Here is a 27,523-nt window from a genome sequence, read left to right as displayed (position 1 = left end):
CTACAGAAAAAAGGATTAGAATTAAAAATGACCTTGACAAATTAGAGAATTGGTCTAAAATCAACATGATGAAATTCAATAACGATAAGCAGACTTCACTTAGGAAGGAAAAATCAAATGCACAACTACAAAATGGGGAATAACTCACTAGATGGTAGAACTGCGGAAAAGGACCTGGGGACTAGAGTGGATCACAGATTGAATATGAGCCAACAATGTGATGCACTTGCAAAAAAGGCTAATATGACTCTGGGTGTATTAACAGGAGTGTCATATGTAAAAAACAGGAGGTAACTATCCCACTCTACTTGGCACTGGTCAAAGTCACCCAGTGAGTTTGTGAAACAGTTAGCAATAGAACCCAAGTGTCCTGGTACCCAAGTAGCATTTGAAATTATGTGCCAGCAGCAAAGGTGAAGGAAAGCAGGTTAATTATTAGTAGTATTGTATACCTGGGATGCCCATGAAACACTTTAAAAAGTATTTAAAGCCAGAGTTCCTGCTCTGAAGAGTTTGCAGTCGAAGTTAACATGACAACAGGAAGAGATAACTCAGGGTTGGATAATGGGGCAGTACTAGGCTGAAGCTGAGGGTGACAGGGGCAAAATCAGCGTTCAGAAGTGAGTCCTGGTGTGCAGGGCAACAATGGGACAGGCGTAGTGATGGGCCAAGCATGAGAGAAGGCAGCAGTGGCAATGATGCCTAGGAAGGCTGTAAGGGCAGAAGCAGAGGAGGGACAGGGAAGAGTGGGCATTACAGTGGTGCAGACAGAGAAGTCAACGAGGTAGAAACACCTGGGGTTGTGCTAGGGAAACTGCTTGGCAAGGTGGGCTTAAGGGGCCAGGGCGAATATGGCAGCAATGGGGCATGGTGAGATGCCTGTCTCAGACTTTGTGCACCACCCAGATTTTTCCATGTGTTCATGCCAAAGCATACATTTTTAACAGTGGTGGGAATTGACTATTGGAACAACTTATCTAGTGACACAGCAATTTTCCATCATTTCCAGTCTTTAAGTCAAGGCTGGATGTCTTTTTAAAAGATCTGCTGTAGTTCATACAGAACTTATGGGCTTGATGCAGGAATTACTGGCTGAGGTTCTCTGGCCTGTGTTCTGCAAGAGATCAGACAAGATTATCATAACTATTGCATCTGGCCTTAAACTCTATGAATATCCAAACTTTTCCCAGAGCCACATAGCAGCTAACCCCACAAAGCTCACCACTCCTGGGAAGGCATTGTACTGGCACTCTTGCTCCTCCCTTTTCCTGTAGGTGGGGTTTCCCTAGGAAACAGCAGCTGTTCTGCTTCCCAGTGCTGGCAGGCAGCCGACTGGAGTCTGCATTGCCAGAGTCAGCCTGTACTTGCAAAGACTCCTCTCTCTTCCCCCCACACTGAGGTTTTTCAGCCTGGACAACATCTGGATCTCCTACCTGTTCTTCTAGGCACTGGTGGAGAAGGTGGGGATTTTCTCTCAATGTAGCTGGACTTGCCTGGGATTTCTGTTCCTCCTTCAGCTGGTAACATACACTTATGGTATCTGGAAATGGGACTGTCCTTGGGTGAAAACAGAAATGATTTGCAGGTTCTTTAAGCTTGGTCCGGGTGTGCAAAGTTTTGAGGAAAAAAACATCTGTCTTGGGGCTGAGCAACAGTGTGGTTGGCTTTCTCAGAAGCATGCTTTTGCTGTCACACTTTCTGCTTCAATTCTTGGTGTTGTGCTGGCACTTTTTCCTTTGTGTGGATTGCCAGGAGGTGTCCCCCTTTGCTATGCAATACAAAGTGTTAGAAGAAGTGCCAAATGGAACTGTGATAGGGAAATTATCTGAGGATTTTGGCTGGGAACAGAGAAGTGAACCAGTAGAGACCTTCCAGCAGCTGCATTTCCCCAAGGAGCTCCCTGTCCGTGTTGGGTCTGGAGATGGTTTGCTTAGCACGGCAGGGCGGTTGGACAGAGAGCGGTTATGCAGGCACACCGATCCATGCTTGTTCTCTTTTGATGTTCTGGCTGCCATACACTTGGCTTTAATCCACGTGGAGATTCAGGTCTTGGACATCAATGATCATGCACCCCAATTTCCAAAACCTGAGCTGGAACTAGAAATATCAGAGAGTGCATCTTTACGAACACGGATACCACTGGACCGAGCCCTTGACCCAGACACTGGCTCCAATGCACTCTGCTCTTACTCATTATCACCCAGTGACTACTTTGCTTTGGATGTAATTTCTGGATCCGATGGAACTAAACATGCAGAACTTGTAGTTGTTAAAGAAGTGGACAGAGAGCTCCACTCTTGTTTTGATCTAGTATTGACTGCCTTTGATCATGGAGAATCACCAAAATCAGGCACAACCTTACTTAGGGTAATTGTTTTAGACTCCAATGATAACAGCCCTATGTTTGCAGAGAGTTCTTTGACAGTGGAAATCTGGGAAGATGCTTTGCCTGGGACAATTCTTATAAACCTTACAGCCACTGACCCTGATCAGGGTCCCAATGGGGAGATAGAATACTCACTCAGTAAACATGCTTCACTGGAAGTGTTGAACATGTTCAGCATTGAAGCCAAGACAGGCAGTATAGTTCTGAGACGCCCACTGGATTATGAAGAAAACCATACCTATGAAGTGGATGTGCAAGCCAGGGATCTTGGAGCCAACCCTATTCCAGCACACTGCAAGATCCTCATCAAGGTCCTAGATGTCAATGACAATGCCCCAGATGTGCACATCACTTGGGCTGCCCAGGTGCCAGTGCTATCTGAAGCTCTTCCTAAGGACAGCTTTGTTGCTCTGGTGACAGTAAGTGATCCTGATTCTGGAAACAATGGACAGGTGCATTGTTACCTTAGTCAAGGACTTGAGCATTTCAAATTGAAAAGAACCAACAGATACACTTATATGCTGTTGACCAATGCCATCTTGGACAGGGAGAGGTGGGCAGAATATAACCTGATATTAGTGGTCCAGGACAATGGGAATCGCTCCTTAGCTGGGAGGAAACACCTCACTATATGCATCAGTGATGTCAATGACAACCCACCATTGTTTGAAAGAATTACATATGATGTCACCATTGCTGAGAACAATGTGCCTCCATCCTACCTGATTACTGTCAAGGCTCATGATGCTGACTTAGATTTTAATGGAAAAGTCAGCTATAGCATCCAGGATTTCCTTGTTTCAGACTTGGTCTCTATTGATTCAAAAACTGGCGAAATCTTTGCGCTCAGAGCTTTTGATTATGAACAAATGACAAGTCTGGAATTCCTGGTGACAGCAGAAGATGGGGGTCACCCCAAACTTGTGTCGAATGTTTCTGTTAGGGTTAGTCTGCTTGATAGGAATGATAATTCCCCTGTGATCATGCAGCCAGTGCTGGTGGGAGGCAAAGCAAGGATCATTGTTCTAGTCAATGCACAGACCGGATGCTTGTGGCTATCCCTAGGGAACGACAGCCCCCAAGGTACAGCAGTAACCACCATGACACCAACACTCAATTCAAACGTTTCCCTGCTATTCACCATAGCTGCCAGTGATGCAGATTCTGGCATGAATGGGGCCCTTCACTATGACATTCTGAGTGGGAATGATACCAATTTGTTTCTCATTGATCCACTGTCAGGGCAGGTGTTTATCAACAGCAGCAATGCCAGCAGCCTCATTGGCAGTGAATGGGAATTGGAGGTGTTGGTAAAGGATCAAGGGAACTCACCGCTGCAGGCAAAAGCCCTTGTGCAGTTAAGTTTCAGAAATCATCTTGACCAGCTGACAAACTCAGCCCAGGAGGCTCAGATGCTGAGCTCATCCATGGTGACTGTTATCTGCCTACCTGTGCTATTAGGCATTTTTCTTCTTATTTTGGCTTTAATCGTGTCTATATGCAAAAGAGAGAAGAAAGATAACATGGCCTACAACTGCAGGGAAGCAGAAGATGCCCACAGACATCAGCAGCTCAAGAAGCCCCACAAACACATTCAGAAAACAGACATATATTTAGTCCCTGTACTAAGAAACAGGCAAGCTTCGCAAAGTGAGGCTGAGCAAGTTCGGTCCTGTGAAGAAGCTTTGCTGAAGGAAAGTGCCTGGGATGACCCACTGCAGACTTCATTTCATTTAACCCCAACACTGTACAGGACCCTTAGAAACCAGAAAGGTCCAGCTGAACAGAAAGATGCCTTCAATCTCCCTGCAATACAGTGTAGACCTTTCCACCCACACAGGCCAAGAAATGCATCAAAAGAGAGCTCAAGCCTTCAAGATGCACAAACCCATTCCAAAAGCTTAGAGAACCCACAGCTGAAGCCTTTGGGAGATGAGAATTGCGACCTCTCACTGCCAACTACTCATCCCTCAGACATGACTCTGAAGAGACAGAGAATTGCTGAGCCAGATGTGGGGCCCAGGGAAGCCCATCGCCACCAGCACCTCCTGAGAAGCCTAGTGAGGCTGTCCATGGTGGCACTTGCAGAGCAGGACCCCACGGGAGAACTTGCTATGGAGTCGCCTCCTGTTCAGGTAGGAGCTGCCTCTCAGCTGTATCAGATTGAAGGGCCACATTATCCCTCACAGTCTCCTGTGAGTCTCTCGGCATGTAGAGGGCACACTGAGGGAAGAATTTGACCTGTCCTTTCTGGGTAAATGTTCCCAAGTTACAACCTGGAGCCAGTCTCTCCTCACCCTGCACAGAGGGTGGGCCAATTTGGGAGAGTGCTGGGACATGTCAGGGGATCAGTGGGGCAGTCAGGGCACCAAAATCCCCTCCCCCCTGACTGAGTTCAGCACTGCAGGGACAGGCCAGGAGAGCTGGGTCAGAGGGGGGGAAGGGGGGATGGACTATCACACAGAGAGGGTGTGATGCCAGTTTGTTTTCCCCAAGTGTAAGAGTGCTCAGATATAGTTTGTGCTGCGAAGGGAGTGAAAGGGATGTGCAGAGCCAGCAGGCACTGGGGCTTGAGGCTGGGGGCTGCTTGCTTACTCTTCAGTTTCAGTCTCCAAGTGGGAATGCCAAACCATCTGCAAGAGAAGGAAACACTATAAAGAGCCAGCACAGTGAGAAGAGGACATCCTGACAGGAAGCATCCTGAGTGGTGACTGCATGCAATCAACAGACTCTTCCTGTCTTACAGCAAATCTCTCAGCTGCTGTCTCTGCTGCACCAGGGCCAGTTCCAGCCCAAACCAAATCACAGGGGAAACAAATACACAGCCAAGAATGGCAGCAGGTAAGACTCACACACAGCTAGTCCCACTGCCTTACTGCCCCGGCTGCTTCTCCCCAGCCCCTGCCAGGAGAAGTCAGCTCCAAATGCCTCCAAAGAGAAGATCTTCATGCTAAGAGGACTCCTTGGAGCCTCAGGCTGCCTGCTCGGCCACAGGCCTGTGTACTGCCTCCCTGCTCTGCGTACCTGAATTTGGAGATGAGAGGGATGAGGCGACAGGGCTGGACTTACTCTGACTTCCCCAGGGACCCAGGCCACAGCCCCATGCATGCTGGCTTGTCCCTCAGGCCCCGCTCCCATGTGGTCCTCCCTGTAGCCTTGACCTGGGCACCAACACTGCTGCACTTCCACCTTCTCCCCACACGAGCTGCTGTGGGTCAGCACCCACTGGCATGGCTAGGACTAAGACAGTGGCTGGATGGGAGAGAGAGAACATGGCCATGGGGGTATAGGAGAGCGCACTGAGAGGAAAGGAGGACCCAAAGGGGAACTGGGAGAAGACAACCCAAATCCTGCAGCAGCATCCACACCCAGGGGAGGGGCCTTAGTGAGAAGAGCAGCTGGCAGAGGGAAGTGAAGGGGGGGAGCAGAGCAGGAAACTCTGGGCCAGTGAGGGAGAAAGGGAAGTCCCAAAGGAGGAGGTGAGGAGAACAGAGACGAGAGGGATGGGGGGAAAGAGAGAGAGACCCTGAGAAGTATTTGGGAAGGGAAAAGAGACTATCAGAGGTATGCAGGAGAGGGGAGAGAGAATGTGAGAGGGATTGGGGGAGGGGGATTTTTAGAGGGCTTGGGGGAAGCGGAGAGACTATGAGAGAAATTGGGAGAGGGAGACTGTGAGAGGGCTTGGGGGAAGGGGACAGACTATGAGAGAGCTTGAGGGGCAATTCTAAGTAGGGTTGCCAGCTGTCTCATCACAAAAACCCAAACACCCTTGGCCCGCCCCCTTTCCCGCCCCTTCTCTGAGGCCCTGCCCCTGCTCACTCCATTCCCTCTCCCTCCGTTGCTTGCTCTCCCCCACCTTCATTCACTAGCTCATTTTCACCAGGCTGGGGCAGGGGGTTGGAGTGCAGGAGGGGGTGAGGGCTCTGGGAGGGAGTTTGGGTGCCGGAGGGGATGAAGGATGTGGTCTCCGGGAGGGAGTTGGAGTGTGGGGTGCAGGCTCTGGGCTGGGGCAGGAGGTTGGGGTGTGGGAGGGGGTGAGCAGTGTGGGCTCCGGCCGGACGGTGCTTACCTCGGGCAGCTCCCGAAAGCAACTGGCACATCCCTTTGGCAGCGGCTCCTAGGCAGAGGGGTCGGGGGGTCTCCGCACACTGCCACTGCCCACAGTCACCACCCCCGCAGGTCCCATTGGCCACAGTTCCTGGCCAATGGGAACTGCAGAGTTGGTGCTCGGGGCAGGGGCAGCGCATGGAGACCCCCTGACCCTCCACCCCCCGCTTGAGCCACAGGGATGTACTGGCTGCTTCCGGGAGTGGTGCAGAGCTAGGGCAGGCAGGGAGCCTGCCTTAGCCCCACTGCGCCACCGGACTTTTAGTGCCTAAAATCTCCTGGTTTGGCTTCAGTAGCCTCTGGACATAAAGCCTGATTCTGGGAGACTCCCAGTAAAACTGGGAGGGTTGGCAACCCTAATACTGAGAGGGATGGGGGAAGGAGTGTGAGAAGGTAATGAAGTCACCTCTCAATCGTCTTTTAGACAAACTAAGACAATTGAGCTCTGTCAGTCTCTCACTGTCTGGCATTTTCTCCAGCCCTCAAATAATTTTTGTGGCTCTTTTCTGCAACCTCTCCAATTTTTCAACATTGTTTTTACAATGTGGCCACCATAACGGCAGACAGTCCAGTGCTGGTCCACCAGTGCCATATACAGGCATCAAATCTTTGAGGGGACTGGGTGGGAGGGAGCCCTCTCTGCTATGCCTTCTGGGTCATCTGCCTTCACTTCTGCAGCTCCTTGGCCCATGCCTGCACACTGCCATCTCCACTGCCTTCCACTTGCCTTTCTTTAGCAAGTTCTTCACCTTAAACCCAAACCCAGCTCTGCCCCACCACATCCGCTCCCCTTCCCTTACCTACTTCCCCAGTGAATCCAGTTACCTCTCCCATGCTCTTCCCCACTCTTTCAGCCCCTCACCTCCTTCCTATCAAATCCCACCTCTCCCACAAAGTCTGAAATCCAACACCTTGGGTTAATCTATACTAGGGATCGACACTGCATTAGAACATGAGTGAAGAGTTGGTAGCATTGCCGGCAGCATAAGCAAGGCCAAGTGAGGTCAGCACTGTCACTTGTACCTAGGTACAACATCAAGGTGTGCCATGGCCTGTTAACATGATGCTGAGAGCGCTTGCCCCGCCTATGCTGCCTGCACGGCTGGGGAAGGGGGTTGAGGTGCGGGGTGTGTGAGGGCTATGGCTGGTGGTGCAGGCTCTGGGGTGGGGCTGGGGATGAGGAGTTTAGGGTGCAGGAGGAGGCTCCATGCTGGGACCAAGGGGTTTGGAAGGTGAGAGGGGGATCAGGGCTGGGGCAAGGGATTGGGGCATGGGGGGGGCAGGGTGTAGGGTCCGGGCAGTGCTTACCTCAAGCAGCTCCCAGAAGCAGTGTCATGTTCCCTCTCCGGCTCCTACGCAGTGCAGCCAGGTGGCTCTGCGCGCTGCCCTGTCTGCAGGCGCCGCCCCTGCAGCTCCCATTGGCCAAGGTTCCTGGCCAAGGGAGCTGAAGTTCCAGTGCTTGGTGTGGGGGCAGCGTGTGGAGTCCCCTGGCTGCTCCTACGCGTAGGAGCCGAGGAGGGACATTCCATTGCTTCCGGGAGCCGCGTGGAGCCAAGGCAGGCAGGGAACCTACCTTAGCTCTGCTGCGCTGTCAACACGACTTTTAACGGCCCGGTCAGCAGTGCTGTCTGGAGCTGCCAGGGTCCCTTTTCAACCGGGCGTTCCGGTCCAAAACTGGACACTTGGCAATCCTACCTGCCCTAGGGTTGCCAATTTTCTACTCACACAAAACCGAACACCCATGCCCCACCCCCTTCCCCACCTCTCCTCTGAGGCCCCACCCAGGCCCTGCCCCTTCTCCAAGGCCCACCCACGCTCACTCCATCCCTCCTCCCTCTGTCGCTTGCTCTCCCCACCCTCACTCACTCACTCACTCATTTTCACCGGGCTGGTTCAGGAGGCTGGGGTGCTGGAGGGGGTGAGGGCTCTGGCTGGGGATGCAGGCTCTGGGGTGGGGTCAGAAATGAGGATTTCAGAGTGCGGGAGGGGGCTCCAGGCTGAGGCAGTGGGTTGGGGTGCGAGAGCGGGTGAGGGCTCCGGCTGAGGGTGTGGGCTATATGGAGTGGGGTCAGGTATGAGGAGTTTGGGGTGTAGGAGGGTCCTCTGAGCTGGGGTTGAGGGTTTCGGAGGGCAGAAGGTGGATCAGAGCTGGGACAGGGGCTTGGAGCATGGGGGGGGGGGTGGCTAAGGGGTGCAGGCTTCAGGCGGTGCTTAACTCAAGCAGGTCCTGGAAGCAGCAGCATGTCCCCTCTCCGGCTTCTACATTTCTACATGGAGGCGTGACCAGGCAGCGCTGCACGCTGCCCTGTCTGCAGGCACTGCCTCTGAAGCTCCCATTGGCCTGGGTTCCCAAACAATTGGAGCTGCGGGGTGGTGCTTGGGGCGGGGGCAGTGTGTGTAGCCCTCTGGTTCCCCCAATGTGTAGGAGCAGGAGCGGGGACTTCCCGGGAACCATGCAGTCCAGAAACATGCAGGGAGTCTGCCAGCCCTTCTGCATGGCGCCGCCGACTGGACAGTCAACAGCCTGGTCAGAAGTGCTGATTGGAGCTGCCAGGATCCCTTTTAGACTGGATGTTCTGGTCGCTAACTGGACACCTGGTAACCCTAACCTGCCCGCCAGTGCACAGGGGACCTAGAATCAGCCCCTTACTGCATACAATCCAACATACTGTGGCTCCAGGGAGTGCTGCGAGTGGCCAGACCACCACGCTGACCCTGCCAGGTCCCCATTATGAGCTGAGTGTACAGAGACAAGGGAGCTTAAAGGAACACAAAGGAGCTGGGTCTGCAGACACAGGCTGGAAAGTACATGAGCAAAGAGCAGTGAAGGGCAGCTAGGGGCTAATCATTGTGTCACCCCCAGCTCTACCCTTTCCTTAAGCATGCCCTAGATCCTCATCTGCCAGGGACAAAGTGGGTGGGCAAAGTGGAGGAAGGAGGGTGCCTGGCTGAGGAGTACACAGAGGGAAGAGTAGGCATTGTTTTCTCTCTGCTTTCCCAATGCTAGCACCTGTACCTCCTCCCTGTCCACCACCAAACTGCACCCTGTGCCACCCACACTCTGCTGTGTCACTGAGGCTCCAACTTTCCTTCCCTTCTCATGGGATGGCAGGGAAAGGAGAAATAAAGGGACCAAAGGGAGACCAGGTTTGGGGGAGCCCTGCTGGAAAAGCCTTTTTGAAATAGGATCTAAGGGTGTGTCTACACTATAAAATTAGGTCGATTTAATAGAAGTCGATTTTTTAGAAATCGATTTGATACAGCCAATTGTGTGTGTCCCCACTAAGCGCATTAAGTCGGTGGAATGCATCCACAGTACCAAGGCTGGTGTCGACTTTTGGAGTGTTGCACTGTGGTAGCTATCCCACAGTTCCTGCAGTCTCCACCGCCCATTGGAATTCTAGGTTGAGCTCCCAATGCCTGATGGGGGCAAAAATATTGTCATGGGTGGTTCTGGGTACATGTCGTCAGGCCCCCTCCCTCCCTCCCTCCATGAAAGCAACGGCAAAAAATCGTTTCTCGCCTTTTTTCCTGGGTTACCCATGCAGACGGCATACCACAGCAAGCATGGAGCCTGCTCAGCTCACTGTCACCGTAGGTCTCCTGGGTGCTGCTGACAGATGCAGTACTGCATTGCTACACAGCAGCAGTTCCTTCCCTTTGCAAGTTAGCAAAGATGGTTAGCAGCCATATTGCACCGTCTGCTGCTGTCTCCTGGTTGCTCCTGGCCAACCTTGATGAGGTCCGTCGGGGGTGCCTGGGCAGACATGGGAGCTCCTGGCCTGCCTCGGTGAGGTCGGTCAGGGGTTCCTGGTCATAAATGGGAGTGACTCCAGGTCATTCTCTTCTTTAAGTTTCGTCTAATGGAGATTCAGTCCTGCCTGGAATATCATGCGAGCTGGAGGCTTTTGCCTCAGGCTGTTCTCCCAGCTGGCAGCACCACGTGGTCGCACCTACCCCAGCCTACCCCTTGCTCCCATGGCTCATGAAGCCTGGACAGTAGTAAGGAGCAGTTGAACTATAGGCTGAGCAAGTGCAGAATGGTGGTAGAATGTGCCTTTGGATGTTTAAAAGCTCTCTGGAACTGTTTGCTGACGAGGCTGTTTGCGATTAGAAGAGCATAATAAGGCGCGTTGCACATCACAGAGGCTTTGAAAACCAGTTTCATGACTGGCCAGGCTTCGGTGTGACATTTGGGTGTGTTTCTCCTTGATGCAAACCCGCCCCTTTTGTTGATTTTAATTCCCTGTAAGCCAACCCTGTAAGCCATGTCGTCAGTCGCCCCTCCCTCCATGAGAGCAACGTCAGACAATCGGTTCGCGCCTTTTTTCCGCGCAGACGCCCTGCCACGGCAAGCATGGAGCCCGTTCAGATCACCGCGGCAATTATGAACACTGTAAACACGATGCACATTATCCTGAAGTATATGCAGCACCAGAAACTTCAAAAGCAGGTGAGGAGGCGATGGCAGCGTGGTGATGAGAGTGATGAGGACATGGACACAGACTTCTCTCAAAGCACGGGCCCTGGCAATTTGGATATCATGGTGGTAATGGGGCAGGTTCATGCCGTGGAATGCTGATTCTGGGCCAGGGGAAACAAGCACAGACTGGTGGGACTGCATAGTGTTGCAGGTCTGGGATGATTCTCAGTGGCTGCAAAACTTTCGCATGCGTAAGGGCACTTTCATGGAACTTTGTGACTTGCTTTCCCCTGCCCTGAATTGCAAGAATACCAAGATAAGAGCAGCCCTCACAGTTCACAAGTGAGTGGCAATAGCCCTCTGGAAGCTTGCAACACCAGACAGCTACCGGTCAGTTGGGAATCAATTTGGAGTGGGCAAAGCTACTGTGGGGGCTGCTGTGATCCAAGTAGCCAATGCAATCACTGAGCTGCTGCTATCAAGGGTAGTGACTCTGGGAAATGTGCAGGTCATAGTGGATGGCTTTGCTGCAATGGGATTCCCTAACTGTGGTGGGGTGATAGACAGAACACATATCCCTATCTTGGCACTGGACCACCAAGGCAGCCAGTACATAAACTGAAAGGGGTACTTTTCAATGGTACTGCAAGCACTGGTGGATCACAAGGGACGTTTCACCAACATCAACGTGGGATGGCCGGGAAAGGTACATGACACTCGCATCTTCAGGAACTCTGGTCTGTTTGAACAGCTGGAGAAAGGGACTTACTTTCCGGACCAGAAAATAACTGTTAGGGATGTTGAAATGCCTATAGTTATCCTTGGGAACCCAGCCTATCCCTTAATGCCATGGCTCATGAAGCCATATACAGGCACCCTGGACAGTAGTCAGGACCTGTTCAACTATAGGCTGAGCAAGTGCAGAATGGTGGTAGAATGTGCATTTGGACATTTAAAAGCACGCGGACGCAGTTTACTGACTCGGTTAGACCTCAGCGAAACCAATATTTCAATCGTTATTACTGCTTGCTGTGTGCTCCACAATATCTGTGAGAGTAAGGGGGAAACGTTTATGGTGGGGTGTGAGGTTAAGGCAAATCACCTGGCTGCTGATTACGCGCAGCCAGACACCAGCGTGGTTAGAAGAGCATAGCAGGGCACGCTGCGCATCAGAGAAGCTTTGAAAACCAGTTTCATGACTGGTCAGGCTACGGTGTGAAAGTTCTGTTTGTTTCTCCTTGATGAAAACCCGCCCCCTTGGTTCACTGTACTTCCTTGTAAGCCTAAGCCAACTGCCCTCCCCTCCTCCCTTTGATCACCGCTTGCAGAGGCAATAAAGTCATTGTTGTTTCAAATTCATGCATTCTTTATTAATTCGTCACACAAATTGGGGGATAACTGCAAAGGTAGCCTGGGAGGGGTTGGGGAGGAGGGAAGGACAAAGCCACACTGCACTTCAAAACTTATTTATTGAATGCCAGCTTTCTGTTGCTTGGGCAGTCCTCTGGAGTGGAGTGGTTGGGTGCCCGGAGGCCCCCCCACTGCATTCTTGGGCGTCTGGGTGAGGAGGTAATGGAACTTGGGGAGGAGGGCGGTTCTTTACACAGGGGCTGCAGCGGCGCTCTGTGTTCCTGCACCTCAACAATACGCTGGAGAATATCAGTTTGATCTTCTAGTAGCCTCAGCATTGCATCCTGCCTCCTCTCATCACACTGACACCACCTATCATCTTGATCCTGCCACATGTCCTCACGTTCATGTAGTGCTTTCCTGCACTCTGACAGTGTCTGCCTCCATGCATTCTGCTGGGCTCTTTCAGTGAGGGAGGACTGCATGACCTCAGAGAACATTTCATTGCAAGTGCGTTTTTTTTTGCCTTCTAATCTTCGCTAGCCTCTGGGACAGAGATGATACGGGGAGCATTGAAACATTTGCAGCTGCAGGAGGAAAAAAACGGGAAAGTAGTCTTTAAAAAGACATATTTTAGAGAACAATGGGTAGACTCTTTCACAGTGTACCAAGCTGTTAACATTACATAGCATGTGTGCTTTCTTTACAAGTTTGCATTTTGCCTCTTATATTGAGGGCCTGTCGGTTTGTTGTGAGAGATCACACACGCAGGGCTGGCGGGCAACAGAATTCGGTTTCCAGGCAGCCATGGTAAGCCACAGTCTTTTGGCTTCTTTAACCTTCATGACGTGGGAATGGTTTCAAACAGCAGCGCCCTCATTTCACATACCAAGCACTTGTGGGGTTGGCCATTTAAAATGGGTTGGGGCTGCGGTTTTCAGGTTAACGTGCAGCACAAACCCAGCTAAATACCCCCCCCCCCATTCTCTGGGATGATCGCTTCACCCCTCCCCCCACCGCGTGGCTAACAGGCTTTGGGAATACATCCAGGAGAGCTTCACTGAGATGTCCCTGGAGGATTTCTGCTCCATCCCCATACACGTTAACAGACTTTTCCAGTAGCTGTACTGGCCGCGAATGCATCCTAAGTCTTCAGGACAAATGAATCATTAAACACGCTTGCTTTTAAACCATGTATTATATTTACAAAGGTACGCTCACCAGAGGTCCCTTCTCTGCCTTCGGTGGGTTGGGAGGGTACTGGCTCCAGGGTGATAAACAGTTTCTGGCTGTTGGGGAAAATGGTTTCTCCGCTTGCTTGCCGTGCGCTATCTTCAACCTCCTTCTCCTCCTCATCTTCCTCATCCCCAAATCTGCATCCCTGTTGCGTGAGAATCCATTGACGGAGTCCACGCACAGGACTGGGGTAGTTGTAGGGGCACCCCCTAGAATGGCATGCAGTTCATCATAGAAGAGGCATGTCTGGGGCTCAGACCTGGAGCGGCTGTTTGCCTCTCTGGCTCTTTGGTAGGCTTGCCTGAGCTCCTTACGTTTTACACGTCACTGCTGCGGGTCCCTATTATAGCCTCTGTCCTTCATGCCCTTGGAGATTTTTTCAAATGCTTTGGCATTTCGTCTTTTGGAACGGAGTTCTGATAGCATGGATTTCTCTCCCCATACAGCGATCAGATCCAGTACCTCCCGTTCGGTCCATGCTAGAACTCTTTTGCGATTCTGGGACTCCATGGACACCTGTGCTGATGAGAGCTGCACGGTCACTTCTGAGCTCGCCATGCTGGTCAAACAGGAAATGAAATTCAAAAGTTCTTGGGGCTTTTCCTGTCTACCTGGCCAGTGCATCTGAGTTGAAAGTGCTGTCCAGAGTGGTCACAATGGAGCACTCTGGGATAGCTCCCGGAGGCCAATACCATCGAATTGCATCCACACTACCCCAAATTCGACCCAGCAAGGTCGATTTCAGTGCTAATCCCCTCGTCGGGGAGGAGTACAGAAATCAATTTTAAGAGCCCTTTAATTCAACAAAAATGGCTTCGTCATGTGGACAGGTGCAGGGTTAAATCGATCTAACGCTGCTAAATTCGACCTAAACCCTTAGTGTAGACCAGGGCTTAGAGTCTCCCAGATCCTCAGTGGTGTTTAGCACCTAACTCCCATTGATTTCAGTGAGGATCAGAGGGGTCCTCTGTAATAAATACCAAGCTTTGCCTTCCTGCATGCAGCATCTGAGCTGGGGAAGCCCCACGGCACAGGCAGCTGACACTGGAGTAGTATTCCCTTTCGTAGATCTCTGGTCAGAGGGTCAGGGACCTGTCCTGCACCACCCAGAAAGTGAGTGACAGAGTCCAGGGCCTCCTGGCTGCCCACCCTCCGGCCAACACTTTGAAGGTACTAGGAGGGGATTGGAGAGGCTGCTTTCAGTCACTCAGGTTTCTCTGAAATGGTCACCTTTCAGGAGGACACTTCCCAGACTCAGTCTCTTTCTACAGTTTAAGCAAAACACTTCCAAGAGTTTAAAAAGAGCTGATCAATTAATGTTGATTTTCAGTATGTCTTGAAACATTGGGAAAGTTTCAGAAGACTGGAAGAAAGCTAATGCTGTGCCAATGTTTAAAAAGCATAAAAAGGAGGACCCTGGTCATTACAGGCTTGCCAGCCTGACATCAATCCCAGGCAAGATAATGGAATGGCTAGTACAGGTCTTGATTAACAATGAATTGAAGGAGAATAATATAATTAATGCCAATCTGTGACGGGCTGGATCACAGAACCCCTTTTGGGAGCTGCCACCTGATGTGCCAAGACTTCTTCTACCCCTGCTTTCCCTGCCAGCTTGGGACCCCAGCACCCTGTCTTGCTGAGTCAGACACTCCTGTCTGCTCCAACACAGACCCAAGGTCTGAATTACTTGCCCCAAAGCTGCAGGTTTACCTGAAAGCAGCTAACAGAAGTGTTCCTGTTTTTAACACTCAGATGCCCAACTCCCAGTGGGGTCTAAACCCAAATAAATCCATTTTACCCTGTATAAAGCTTATGCAGGGCAAACTCATAAATTGTTTGCCCTCTATAACACTGATAGAGAGATATGCATAGTTGTTTGCTCCCCCAGGTATTAATACATACTCTGAGTTAATTAATAAGTTAAAAGTGATTTTATTAAATACAGAAAGTAGGATTTTAGTGGTTCCAAATAGTAACATACAGAACAAAGTAAGCCACCAAGCAAAATAAAATAAAATGCGCAAATCTATGTCTAATCAAACTGAATACAGATAATCTCACCCTCAGAGATGCTTCAGTAAGTTTTTTCCTCAGACTGGACACCTTCCCAGGACTGCAGGGCCAGCTCTACCTTTTTTGCTGCCCCAAGCAGCAAAAAAAAGCGCCGCCCCCGAGCCCCCCCGCCGAGCGCCGGAGCCCGCCCCCCCCTGCGCCGAACGCCGCCGGAAACCCCCCCCCCGAGCGCCGAGCCCCGCGCCGCACCCCCACCGAGCGCTGTGCGCTGGAACCCCCCGAGCGCTGAGCCCCCCGCTGCCCCCCCCCACTGAGCGCTGTGCTGCCGGAGCCCGCCCCCGCCCCCCGCCGCCGGAACCCCCCTCCAGCGCCGCACCCGTGCCCCCCCCTCGCCGAGCCCCGCGCATCTGGAGCCCGCCCCCCCAGCGCCGCGCCACCGGAGCGCCCCCCCCCCCCCGCGGAATGCCGCGCCGCGCTCCCCCCGCCGCCCCTTACCAGGTGCCGCCCCAAGCATGTGCTTGGGTGCCTGGTGCCTGGAGCCGGCCCTGCAGGCCTGGGCACAATTCTTTCCCCGGTACAGCTCTTGCTCCAGCTCAGGTCGTAGCTAGGTGATTCTTCATGATGGCTCCGTCCTCTTTGCTATGTTCCACCCCTTTATATATCTTTTGCATAAGGCGGGAATCCTTTGTCCCTCTCTGGGTTCCCACCCCCTCCTTCTCAATGGAAAGACACCATGTTAAAGATGGATTCCAGTTCAGGTGACATGATCATATGTCACTGCAAGACTTCATTGCCCACTTGCCAGCACAGACGTATACAGGAAGACTTACAGGTAAACACAGCCATCTGCAGACAATTGTCCTTGTTAATGGGAGTCATTAAGATTCCAAACCACCATTAATGGCCCACACTTTGCATAATTACAATAGGCCCTCAGGGTTATATTTCATATTTCTAATTTCAGATACAAGAGTGGTACATTTATACAAATAGAATGATCACACTCACTAGATTATAAGCTTTGTAATGATACCTTACAAGAGACCTTTTGCATGAAGCATATTCCAGTTACATTATATTCACTCATTAGCATATTTTTATAAAACCATATAGACTGCAACGTCACACAATCAATACAAGTTTATGGAAAATAGGTGCTGTCAAACAAACTTGATGAGATTACAAATTTGGTTGATAAAGGTAATAGTTTTCAGAGTAGCAGCCATGTTAGTCTGTATCCGCAAAAAGAACAGGAGGTAATAGTGTGGATGTAATATACTTAGACTTCTGTAAGGCATTTGACTTGGTACCCCATGACTAGGGCCCTACCAAGTTCATGGCCATGAAATCTGGTCTTCCCCCGTGAAATATAGTCTTGTGCTTGTCCAGCTAGAAATATATTGTTAAGTTGGAAATCAATAGCAAAAAGTGCAAACTCTGTACTCCAGTTCTGTACATGTCACAAGTATGCAGAGCTGCAGAAGTGTACAAAATTCTATTGTATTATTTAAGAAAAAGCTTGTGACCATGTAATTCCAGCTGATAGAGATGAGGGAGAAGACGTGTGCTGAGAGGAAGAGGGGTGAGAGGAACTAATAGAAACAGGAAGCACCAATACTGGGCTTCAAAACAATCAAGATGTGACAGTAGCACAGCAGCCTCTGCTCCCCCAGGGCCTGTTTTTCTGGGAAGAGCCGAAACATAAAGAGATGAGGTGGGGGGACATGGAGATTGGTCCCTGGAAGAGGTCAGTATCAATGCTCTGGATTTGGTTTCCTTTGCAGGAATGCAGGGCTGGATGCTGATTGCCTCACTATAAAGGACAGAGGCCAAGGAGAGAATGAGGCAGATGACCGAGATTCAGAAAATGGACTCAATCTTTCCATAGACCAGCTGGTGGGAGAAGAACTTGAGAGCCTTCTAGAGCCCCATACAGGTGAGATCACTATGCTCTGTATGGCACCAGAGAGAGCCTGCTGCATCCTCACAGAAGACCTTCTTTGCACCAGTGTGGGGCTGCCTGGGAGGGGGACTCTGATTGTCTGAAACCACAATCTAATTAGCTGGTTGAGCTTTTTTGATGATGACACTGCTGAGATCAGAAAACCGAGAGCTCTGGCTGCCCAGGGAGTTGGTTGCCCAGGGAGTTGGGAAGCTCTGGCAGCTGAGGGAGCAAACTGAAAATTTCCATTTTGTTTTTCCCAGAATGGAATTTTCACACTTTTTTCTTCTGTGAAAAATGGTGAATTTTCAACCTTTTGTTCCAGTGTGGGACAATTTCCCCCCTCCCCTAAAATTCCATTTTTTTTCATAGGAGGGAAAGTCTTTTTCCTGCTCGTTCTAGTGGTGCTCTTCCAAGCTCCTCCCACAAAATAACCTTCACACACATGAATCACCACATTGGGATACATCTCATATTAAATTGTGCAGATATTCAGAATAGGATTGTGCTGCTCCCAGGCTCTGTTGGCTCTTCTTGGTGGGGCTTGAACATGGCCATATGCTCGACTGTGCTGGGCTCCTTGAGTGGGGGGCAGGGCCGGCTCTATGCACCTGCTTACCAAGCAGGTGCTTGAGGCGGCCACTTCGGAGAGGGGCAGCACGTCCAGCTGTTCGGCAGCATTTCGGCGTACGGTCCCTCACTCCTGCTCAGGGCGAAGGACCTCCCACCGAATTGCTGCCGCAGATTGCGATCATGGCTTCTTTTGTTTGTTTGCCTGCTTGGGGTGGCCAAAACCCTGGAACCGGCCCTGGTGGGGGGAGAAAGTGATGAGCAGTAAATTGTGTAATGCTGTGATTTTCCCTCTTCCTCCTTACACGAGAAAGGGTTAATGATGTTATCTTGTAAATTATCATTATGGGACATCTTCTTTAACCCCTTATTGAGCCCCCCCCAGAACTATTGTTCCAGGCTGTCTGCAGATTCAAGCATACACCCTGTCTCCCATTTCTTTTTGCAATGCCCTTTCCCCTGCAGTCTCTGCCTAGCAGGGTCTGTGTGAAACACGCTGCTTCTTCTTTACTGTGGACCTTGCCCTGCCTTTCTCTTCCTGTCCCCTTTGACTCTGACTGCCTCTCCAGGCTGCAGCTCAGGGTGGGGCCTTGCTGAACTGTGCTTGTCAGAATAATCTTCCTATTCCTCAGGCAGGTTCATCATCTTACAGAATCTGGTAAGGCTCTGTCCATGTAGAAACAAATCTCACTCCATTCTGGGAGCTGCTGCTATTTGCCTACCAGCATCAGTGAGGCTGAGTTAAGCTGATGCACTCAGAGTTGCTCTGTAAGTGGATGAAGCTAAGAATGGATTTTCCTCAGCTGTTGGCACAGTCACTTGCTTGAGGATGGGATGGCTGGAAACCATATCTTTGCATGGAAGCATGGCAGTCTGGTTGGGTCAGGCATACGTTTCTCTGTTTCCTTTCCCACGGTAGGAATGTTGCCCCAGGCCTGGTCACCAGGCTTATAAGTGTATCTGAGCACTGCGCCATCTCAATAGCACTCTGCTGTGGATCTCATCTTCCCAGATAAATTCTGAGTACAGTGCTCTCTGGAATGTTTTAAAAGAGCTCCTGGTTCCTGACCCCCAAGTCACAGCCCCCTGCTAACTTATATAGGCTTCTAACAAACAGATTGGCTGATACTGCAGGTGTCTGAGCTAGTGACAATAAGCCCTCCAGGAGGATAGTATGTCTAGGAAATAACCAGCTGGGGCCTCAGAAGGCTCCAAGGGAGTTTGGCATCCAACTGCCCAGGGCTCCTGTGGGATTCCCAACCCACATTTCTCAAGGACAGTCTGTCTCACAGGCATTCACTCCTACTTGCTCCTCTCTCACTAAAGCTCTGTAAACATATCTAGCTTCCCTCCCTCTGGCATGCACACCAAGTGCACACCATGGCCTAATCTTCCTCCCTCTGAGCTCAGTGCTGATGCTTTCACTCCACCCAGGTTGTGGGCTGATAAAAGTTGAACCACTCAGGAGCAGCAAACAGGGTTGTAATGAGGAGCTATCAACCTCTCCTAGAGTTCCTCTGACACTACATCATGATAGATGGAGCAATGGTCCATGCTACATAGGAAGGGTGTATCAAAGAAAATGACTATGATGACAGGCCTACAGAGGCTTTGCCACAGCATGAGTCCTGGCTTTGTCTCCCTTAGTTACCCTATTTGGAACTTCATGCAGACAGAAATATCTAGTGGTCAAATATACTGCAAGTAGCCATCATTCCATGCGGGAGGAGAAAGTCTAAATAATCCTAGGAACCATTTGGAAAAGTCTTACAAAACTGATGGGGTTCTATAAAAATGGGAAAGGGACCAAGAGAAGTTACTGCATGGAGAATAGCATATTTTCTATAGGGATTTGGGCTCAGTCTATAGAATTTTATAGCAAGAATTCTCCATTCAATTCCATAGGGTGTTTAAACATACTGTAGAAAGGCTACAATTTTTATTACATTCTACAGCACTTTTCCCAAAATGGGAGGTGAGGCGGGGGGAGAAAAAAAAATAACAAAACTAAATCTATTCCAAGTCCTTGCCCATCTCCCCTCCTCCACACCCCCAGCAACATAGGGGGCCATAAGGCAGCAGCTAAGCCCCTGGCTAACACTCCTAGCATAGGCATTTCCCCAATGGTGTAGAACTGGAACAGCTGTCTTGATGCCCTCCCCCCAGCAGAGGGGTTACTCCAGGGGCAGAAGGAGCATGGCAAAGCACCACTGCACTAAGATTATTCTGATGAAGCAGCCTCTAGGGCTTTTCCATTCAGTATAAATGCCCGCAGCCCTGAGGTTGCTCTAATTCACTCCAGGAGCTGGGCAGGGCTCTAGAAAATTCCAGGACATAGCGTGACATTAAGGCACTTATTGCTCCTCACTCCATTCCTGTACTGAACGGAGGTGAGTAGGGTTGAGAATTGTTTCTGCTAGTCTCTCTTCTCTGTTCATGGGAGCTGCTCCCCACAATGGCAGATGCTGTATAAATCTCCACAACATTGTTTCTTTAAAGAAGTTTTGAATAAATTGAATGAACTCAGAACAACAAGGGAAACCTATAGGAACTATAGACTATAGGAACTGCGTTAGGGCAAAAGGCAGAAAGGCACCAGAGAAGCACTAAATAGCTGGTTGTTCTCACCTTAGCAGGGTTTATTGTTACAAGAGCAAATTGACTTTATAGAGCCACAGAGAAGGTTGCCATGGTGGGCAGGTGTCTTTACAAAGGCTGTTTGGAAAATAAGAAGGAAAGACAGTTTACACTGAATTGCTCTTACTCTACCCAGATAGAGACGCACAGGAAACAATTTTCACTGATCCAGAGTTTTTCAAGGCCCGAAGGGACCATTCTGCTCATCCAGTCTGAACTCTTGCAGAGACAGGCAGAGAATGTCACCCAGTGTCTCCTGCACTGAGACATCCGACCTTGATTTACAGACCCCAAGTCAGAGAAAATCCACCACAACCCTTGGTGAGTTATTGAACATAAGAACATAAGAACGGCCATACTGGGTCAAACCAAAGGTCCATCTAGCCCAGTATCCTGTCTTCTGACAGTGGCCAGTGCCAATTTCCAGAGGGAATGAACAGAACAGGTAATCATCAAGTGAACCATCCCCAGTCGCCCATTCCCAGCTTCTGGCAAACAGAAGCTAGGGACACCATCCCTGTCCATTCTGGCTAATAGCCATTGATGGACCTATTCTCCATGAACTTACCTAGTTCTCTTTTGAACCCCGTTATATCTTGGCCTTCACAACATCCTCTGGCAAAGAGTTCCACAGGTTGACTGTGCGTTGTGTGAAGAAATACTTCCTTTTGTTTGTTTTAAACCTGCTGCCTATTAATTTCATTTGGTGACCCCTAGTTCTTGTGTTATGAGAAGGAGTAAATAACACTTCCATATTTACTTTCTCCACACCAGTCATGATTTTATAGACCTCTATTATATCCCCACTTAGTCGACTTTTTCCAAGCTGAAAAGTCCCAGTCTTATTAATCTCTCCTCATATGGCAACTGCACCATACCCCTAAATCATTTTTGTTGCTCTTTTCTGAACCTTTTCCAATTCCAATATATCTTTTTTGAGATGGGGCGACCACATCTGCACACAGTATTCAAGATGTGGGCGTACCATGGATTTATATAGAGGCAATATGATATTTTCTGTCTTATTATCTATCCCTAGCCTAACGATTCCCAAGTTTCTGTTAGCTTTTTTGACTGCCGCTGCATATTGAGTGGATGTTTTCAGAGAAATATCCACAATGACTCCAAGATCTCTTTCTTGAGTGGTAACAGCCAATTTAGACTCCATCATTTTATATGTATAGCTGGGATTATGTTTTCCAATGTACATTACTTTGCATTTATCAACATTGAATTTAAACTTTTGTTTTGTTGCCCAGTCACCCAGTTTTGAGAGATCCTTTTGTAGCGCTTTGCAGTCTGCCCGGGACTTAACTATCTTGAGCAATTGTGTATCATCTGCAAATTTTGTCACCTCACTGTTTACCCCTTTTTTCAGATCATTTATAAATATATTGAATAGGACTGGTCCCCATACAGAACCGGGGGGACACCACTATTTACCTCTCTTCATTTGGAAAACTGACCATTTATTCCTACCCTTTGTTTCCTATCTTTTAACCAGTTACCAATCCATGAGAGGACTTTCCCTTTTATCTCATGACTGCTTAGGAGCCTTTGGTGAGGGACATTGTCAAAGGCTTTCTGAAAATCTAAGTACACTATATCCACTGGATCCCTCTTGTCCACGTTTGTTGACCCCCTCCAAGAATTATAGTAGATTGAGGAGGCATGATTTCCCTTTACAGAAACCATGTTGACTCTTCCCCCAACAAATTATGTTCATCTATGTGTCAGACAATTTTGTTCTTTACTATAGTTTCAACCAGTTTGCCTGGTACTGAAGTCAGGCTTATCGGCTTGTAATTGCTGGGGTCACCTCTGGAGTACTTTTTTAAAAATTGGCATCACATTAGCTATCCTCTAGTCATTTGGTATAGAAGCTGATTTAAATGATAGGTTACATACCACAGTTAGTAGTTCTGCAATTTCATATTTGAGTTCCTTCAGCACTCTTGGGTGAATGCCATCTGGTCCTGGTGACTTATTACTGTTTAGTTTATCAATTTGTTCCAAAACCTCCTCTAATGACGCCTCAATCTGGGACAGTACCTCAGATTTGTCCCCTGAAAAGAATGGCTCAGGTTTGGGAATCTCCCTGACACCCTCAGCCATGAAGACCGATGCAAAGAATTCATTTAATTTCTCCGGGCTTATCGTCCTTGAGTGCTCCCCTCACTGTGAAAAATTTGCACTTTATTTCCAGTCTCATTTTGTCTAGCTTCAATTCCCAGCCACTGGATCTTGTTATACTGGTTTGCTGGATTAAAGAACCCTCTTCTAGCAGAAATCTCCCCATGTAGGTGCTTATGGGCCGTGATCAATTCACCTCTTAACTTTCTCATCAATAAACTGTATAGACTGAGCTTCTTTAGTCCCTCTCTGTGAGGCAGATTTTCCAGCCCCTGAATCATTCTTGCTGCTCCTCCCTCCCTAATTTTTCAACATATTTTTAAAAATATCAGATACGAGGCTCAGGAGTTGGCTGTTCATTGTGGATGGTATCTTGGGGATGGCTCCTAGTCCATATTCTACCCGTCTCTGAAATGGGCACACATGGTGTCTGTCACTGTGATCTTTGTGTGATTGTTTTGAGTTGCATGGCAAAATACACCAGCTTGACTTAGGGTTGCCAACTTTCTAATCAAACAAAACTGAACACCCCTGCCCTGCCCTGCCCCGCCTCCACCCCGCTCCTTCCCAGGGGCCCCGCCCCTGCCCCACCCCTTCTATGAGTACCTGCCCCTGCTCACTCCATCCCCCCTCCCTCCATCGCTCTCCCCCACGCTCACTCACTTTCATCACTGGACTGGGGCAGGAGGGGGGTGAGGGCTCTGGCTGGGGGTGCAGGTTCTGGGGTGGGGCCGGAGATGAGGGGTTTGGGGTGCATGAGAGGGCTCCATGCTGGAGCAGGGAGTTGGGGTACAAGGGGGTGTGGGCTCTGGGCTGGGGGTGTGGGTGCCAGGTGGGGCTAGACATGAGGGGTTCAGGATGCAGGAGAGGGGTTGGGTTGTATGGGGGCGGTGAGGATTCCGGCTGGACATGCAGGCTCTGGGGTGGGGCCGGAGATGAGGGGTTTGGGGTGTAGGAGGGGGCTCTGGGCTGAGGCTGAGGGTTTCAGAGTGTGGGATGGGGTGTGGACTCTGGCTGGGGTGCAGGCTCTGGGGTGGGGCCATGGATGAGGGATTTGAGGTGCAGGAGGGGGCTCTGGGTTGAGACAGGGGGTTGGGGAGTTGGGGGTCTAGGGCTTTGGCTGGGGGTGTGGGCTCTGGGGATGAGGAGTTTGGGGTGCTGGAGCTGGTTTAGGCCTGGGGCAGAGGGTTGGGGTGTGTGGGGGGGGGTTGCAGGGTGCAGGTTCCAGGATGGGGTTGGGTTTCATGAGGGAGTTTGGGGTGTGAGGTCCCGGCAGCACTTACCACGGCTCCTGGGAAGCGGCCTCCAGATTCCTGCAGCCCCTAGATGCATGGGTGGCCAGGGAGGCTCCATGCACTGTCCTTGTGCCCACAGCTCCCATTGGTCACGATTCCTGGCCAATGGGAGCTGGAGAGGCAGGGTCAGCATGCGGAGCTTCCCTCCATCTAGGGACTGCAGGGACTTGGCAGCCACGTCCGGGAGCCATGAGGTTCCTAGTGTAGACAGTACAGTGTGGCGAAGCTAACTCCACAACCAAACAGCTACTTCTTTAGACTGTATAACTGCTGAGCGCCTAGGCTAGATCCCAAAAGGGGGATCCACCTGTGGTGATGGTGTGTTAACTTTTTAGCACCCTGCAACCCAGTGCAATCCTGAAACCTGAGTGCAGTACCCAGGCTCCCCATACACTGCGTGGGGAGAGTTGGGTGCCTAACAATGGGATTCACAGAAGCCAGCACACTCACCTAAGCAAGCCAGTGGGAAATGTTGAGGAGAGGTGTGGGGCTTATGCCCTGCCCCCCAAAGAGAGTTAGGGTCTGATCCATAAAGGTATTTAGGTAGCTAAGTCTCCATTTTAGCCTCCACTGTGAGCCACAAAACCCCCACTCAGTTGCACCAAACCCAGAAGGTGCCTACATTTTTAAGGTAAAAGTCCCCTAGATGCCTAAGTTTTGGCTGCATCACTCCAGGCCTCTAGACATCTGTCTCCTGCTTATGTACCAAGGTGATGCACAACCTGGGGGAAGATAAAGGCAGGAGTTTCTATGTCACCTATGGGGTCAAATCCAACAGGTGTGCTCAGAGGCCTACCAGATTGGGACCCATTCAAAATCCAGTGAGGGAGAGAGACAGGTCCCGCTTTATGACGAATTCTTCCATCAACCTAGTTACTGCCTCTCAGGGAGGTGAATTAACTACATTGATGGGAGAACTCTTCCCATCACTGTAGTGAGTGTCTGCACTGAAACACTAAAATGTTGCATCTGCAGTTCTGCTGCTATGCCACTGAAGCATTTTAAGTGTAGACATACCCAGTGTCTCATATCTGTTTGCATAGCTGATTCCACCTTACTTTCACTTTGTGGGTGCGCTGGGGAGGAATTGTGGTGGTCAAACTCCAATTGCATGCAAATTCCTTACAGTGATGACTCAAGGAGACCAATCTATTAACAAAGAGAAGGTGAAGGCGTGACTTGATTACAGTCTATATGTACATACATGGGAAACAAATGTTTAATAATTGGCTTCTCAATTTACCAATGAAACCTATAACACAATCCAACAGCTGGAAGTTGAAGCTAGACAAATTTAGACTGGATATAAGGTGTAAATTTTTAACAGTGAGAGTAATTAACCACTTGAACAATTGACCAACGGTTGTGGTGGATTCTCCATCACTGACAATTTTAAAATCAAGGTTGGATGATTTTCTAAAAGATCTGCCCTAGGAATGATATGGGGGCAGTTATCTGGCCTGTATTATACAGGTCAGACTAGATGATCACAATGGTCCTTTCCTGGCCTTAGAATCTATGAATTCTTCTGAGGCAAACTGTGGTCTGGATGGGGAATACAGTGTCCGGAATGCCATATCTCAGAAAGTTGGCTCAGTTTGCCTATCACTGACTTGCTTCTTGAATGAGGCAGGACACTGACTTCCCAAAAATGTAAGTGTAAGTCCATTGTAATCAAGTATTGCTTTTCCTTGAAGGTAAATAAGTGCGCGCCCACCTTTTCCCATGGTTGGATGTGTTAACAGCCTCTTTCTGCTGGCAGTTATCACATGATTGACAGGTGCCCCACCTTTCTGTCAAGGAGCAGAGTTGTGTATTTATTCTCAGACAGTAAATATATTCTTTAGCCTATCTAAGACAGCTGTCAATGCCCAGGTGTGAGGCACGTATTTTGTGCATGAAATACATGAAATGTAATGAGGTGGAAACAAGAGGTGTCTGTCCTTGTGGCTCTGCTCCTACTAGTACTTGGCTTTTGCCTTCTGGTCACCCTACTGGGAGTGCTTGTAGTTGGATGTGCTTTCCATAGCCTCTTTGATTTCCATCAGCTTCACTTTTGAAACTCGGAGATAGTGCAGCATGTTAATGAAGTCAATGTCCTTATCTACCTCCCCCAGTTTGCTGATTCTGGTTGTACATGCTCTGTTCAGGGTGTCAGCCAACACCAGTTCATGCTGGACAGCTACTGATCTCTACCTGATAGTGCCAGAGATGCATAAACATGTGCTGCAATCTCTTTAGAGCACTAAGAGCTTGTCTGCACTTAAAAAGCTGCAGCTGCACCACTGTAGCGCTTCAGTGAGGGCTTTTCCCATCAATGTAGGCGGTAGCAATGTCAATGGAAGAAGCCCTCCCATTGACATAGTGCCGTCTACACTGGGAGTTAGGTTGGTGTAACTGCCTTGCTTGGGGGAGAGGGGGGATTTCCCACACCCTGAGTGATGTACTTATACTGATGTAAGCTGCTAGTGTGGACCAGGCCTGAGAAGGGGCTTTACCAGAATTGTCACTAGGAGGCTGTGGTCAGATTGGATGTCCTGATGGAATTGCTTCACTCCAAATACCCCAGCCAAAAGCTATTTTTCTATTTAAATGCATCCCTGTTCTGCCTCTAACAGGGATTTGCTGGCATAAGCAACCAGCTGCTCCTGCAAAAGAGCTACACCCAGTCCTTTCTCTGATGTATGACACTGGGGGTCACAGTACTTCATGACAGGGGCAGCCATTATCAGGTATTACAGCATGTCAAATATTTGCTGTTAGGGACTTGCCCAGTCCCAGTCAATCTCCTGCCTTATGAGCTGATGTATGGGTTCTGCTACTGCAGGTGTGAACAGCACTTGGAAAGAAAAGGTATCATTCCTGTGAAGCTCTGTACCCCTTTCACATCCACTGGGAGCTGGCGTGTCTCTACCTCAGTCTTGTTGGGATCTGATTTCTGTCTCTCTGCCTGAGAGCAGATGTGCAATGTATTTCACTTCATGTATTTTCTGGGTTGAGTTTTATGTGCTTGTTTCTGCATCAGTGCTGAAAAGCTTGTTTTCTGTCAGTCTTGTTCAGCTTCTGCATCCCCTCCCCTTCAGATTGGTCTTTAGTGAAAAACCTGTGTCATTCCACAGTTTCATTCTGCTTTCTGGAGCAATTGCTCCCCAAGACTCCTAGGCTTGAGGCAGTGGGGAGCTGTTCCCTATTAATAATAGTTTTACTTTCCTGCTGTTGTCGTCGTCCTGGATGGCCAGGTCTGCATACAGCTTGAACTCCTCCTTCCACCGGGTCCATTACTGGGCTAGGAATGCAAAACCTAGGACTCCAGAGGGACCCCAGACCAAGCTCCATGGCTCACACTGCCAGCTGCTGCACAGATTCCGTGACTTTCGAAGTGGCTGGTGCTGGCGGAGCCAGGCAGCCCCTGGGCCAGCAGCAGCAGC

The 27,523-nt window shown here is 49.8% G+C and overlaps 1 protein-coding gene across 4 annotated transcripts in view; it reads left to right on the top strand.

Annotated features, from left to right (window-relative positions):
- Nucleotides 1-1,373: 1,373 nt before the first annotated feature.
- PCDH12 (protocadherin 12) overlaps nt 1,374-27,523 on the top strand; it is a 31,013-nt gene continuing 4,863 nt past the window's right edge. The window contains exons 1-4 of one of the 4 annotated variants that reach the window (XM_054037796.1): nt 1,374-4,521; nt 5,133-5,227; nt 17,303-17,454; nt 20,804-21,062. In XM_054037796.1, the coding sequence (XP_053893771.1) occupies nt 1,678-4,521; nt 5,133-5,227; nt 17,303-17,454; nt 20,804-20,883 (3,171 nt within the window). In that variant the 5' untranslated portion in view covers nt 1,374-1,677 and the 3' untranslated portion in view covers nt 20,884-21,062. Of the gene's footprint in view, nt 4,522-5,132; nt 5,228-10,746; nt 12,223-17,302; nt 17,455-20,803; nt 21,063-27,523 lie in introns of those variants that run through there. The other 3 variants (XM_054037794.1, XM_054037795.1, XM_054037797.1) reach the window with 3 other exon arrangements.

This window comes from Malaclemys terrapin, chromosome 8 (genome assembly GCF_027887155.1).
Source record: "Malaclemys terrapin pileata isolate rMalTer1 chromosome 8, rMalTer1.hap1, whole genome shotgun sequence".
NCBI lineage: Eukaryota > Metazoa > Chordata > Testudines > Emydidae > Malaclemys > Malaclemys terrapin.
The sequence above is the reverse complement of the archived record's forward strand: the minus strand, read 5'-3'. Positions and strand labels throughout refer to the sequence as shown.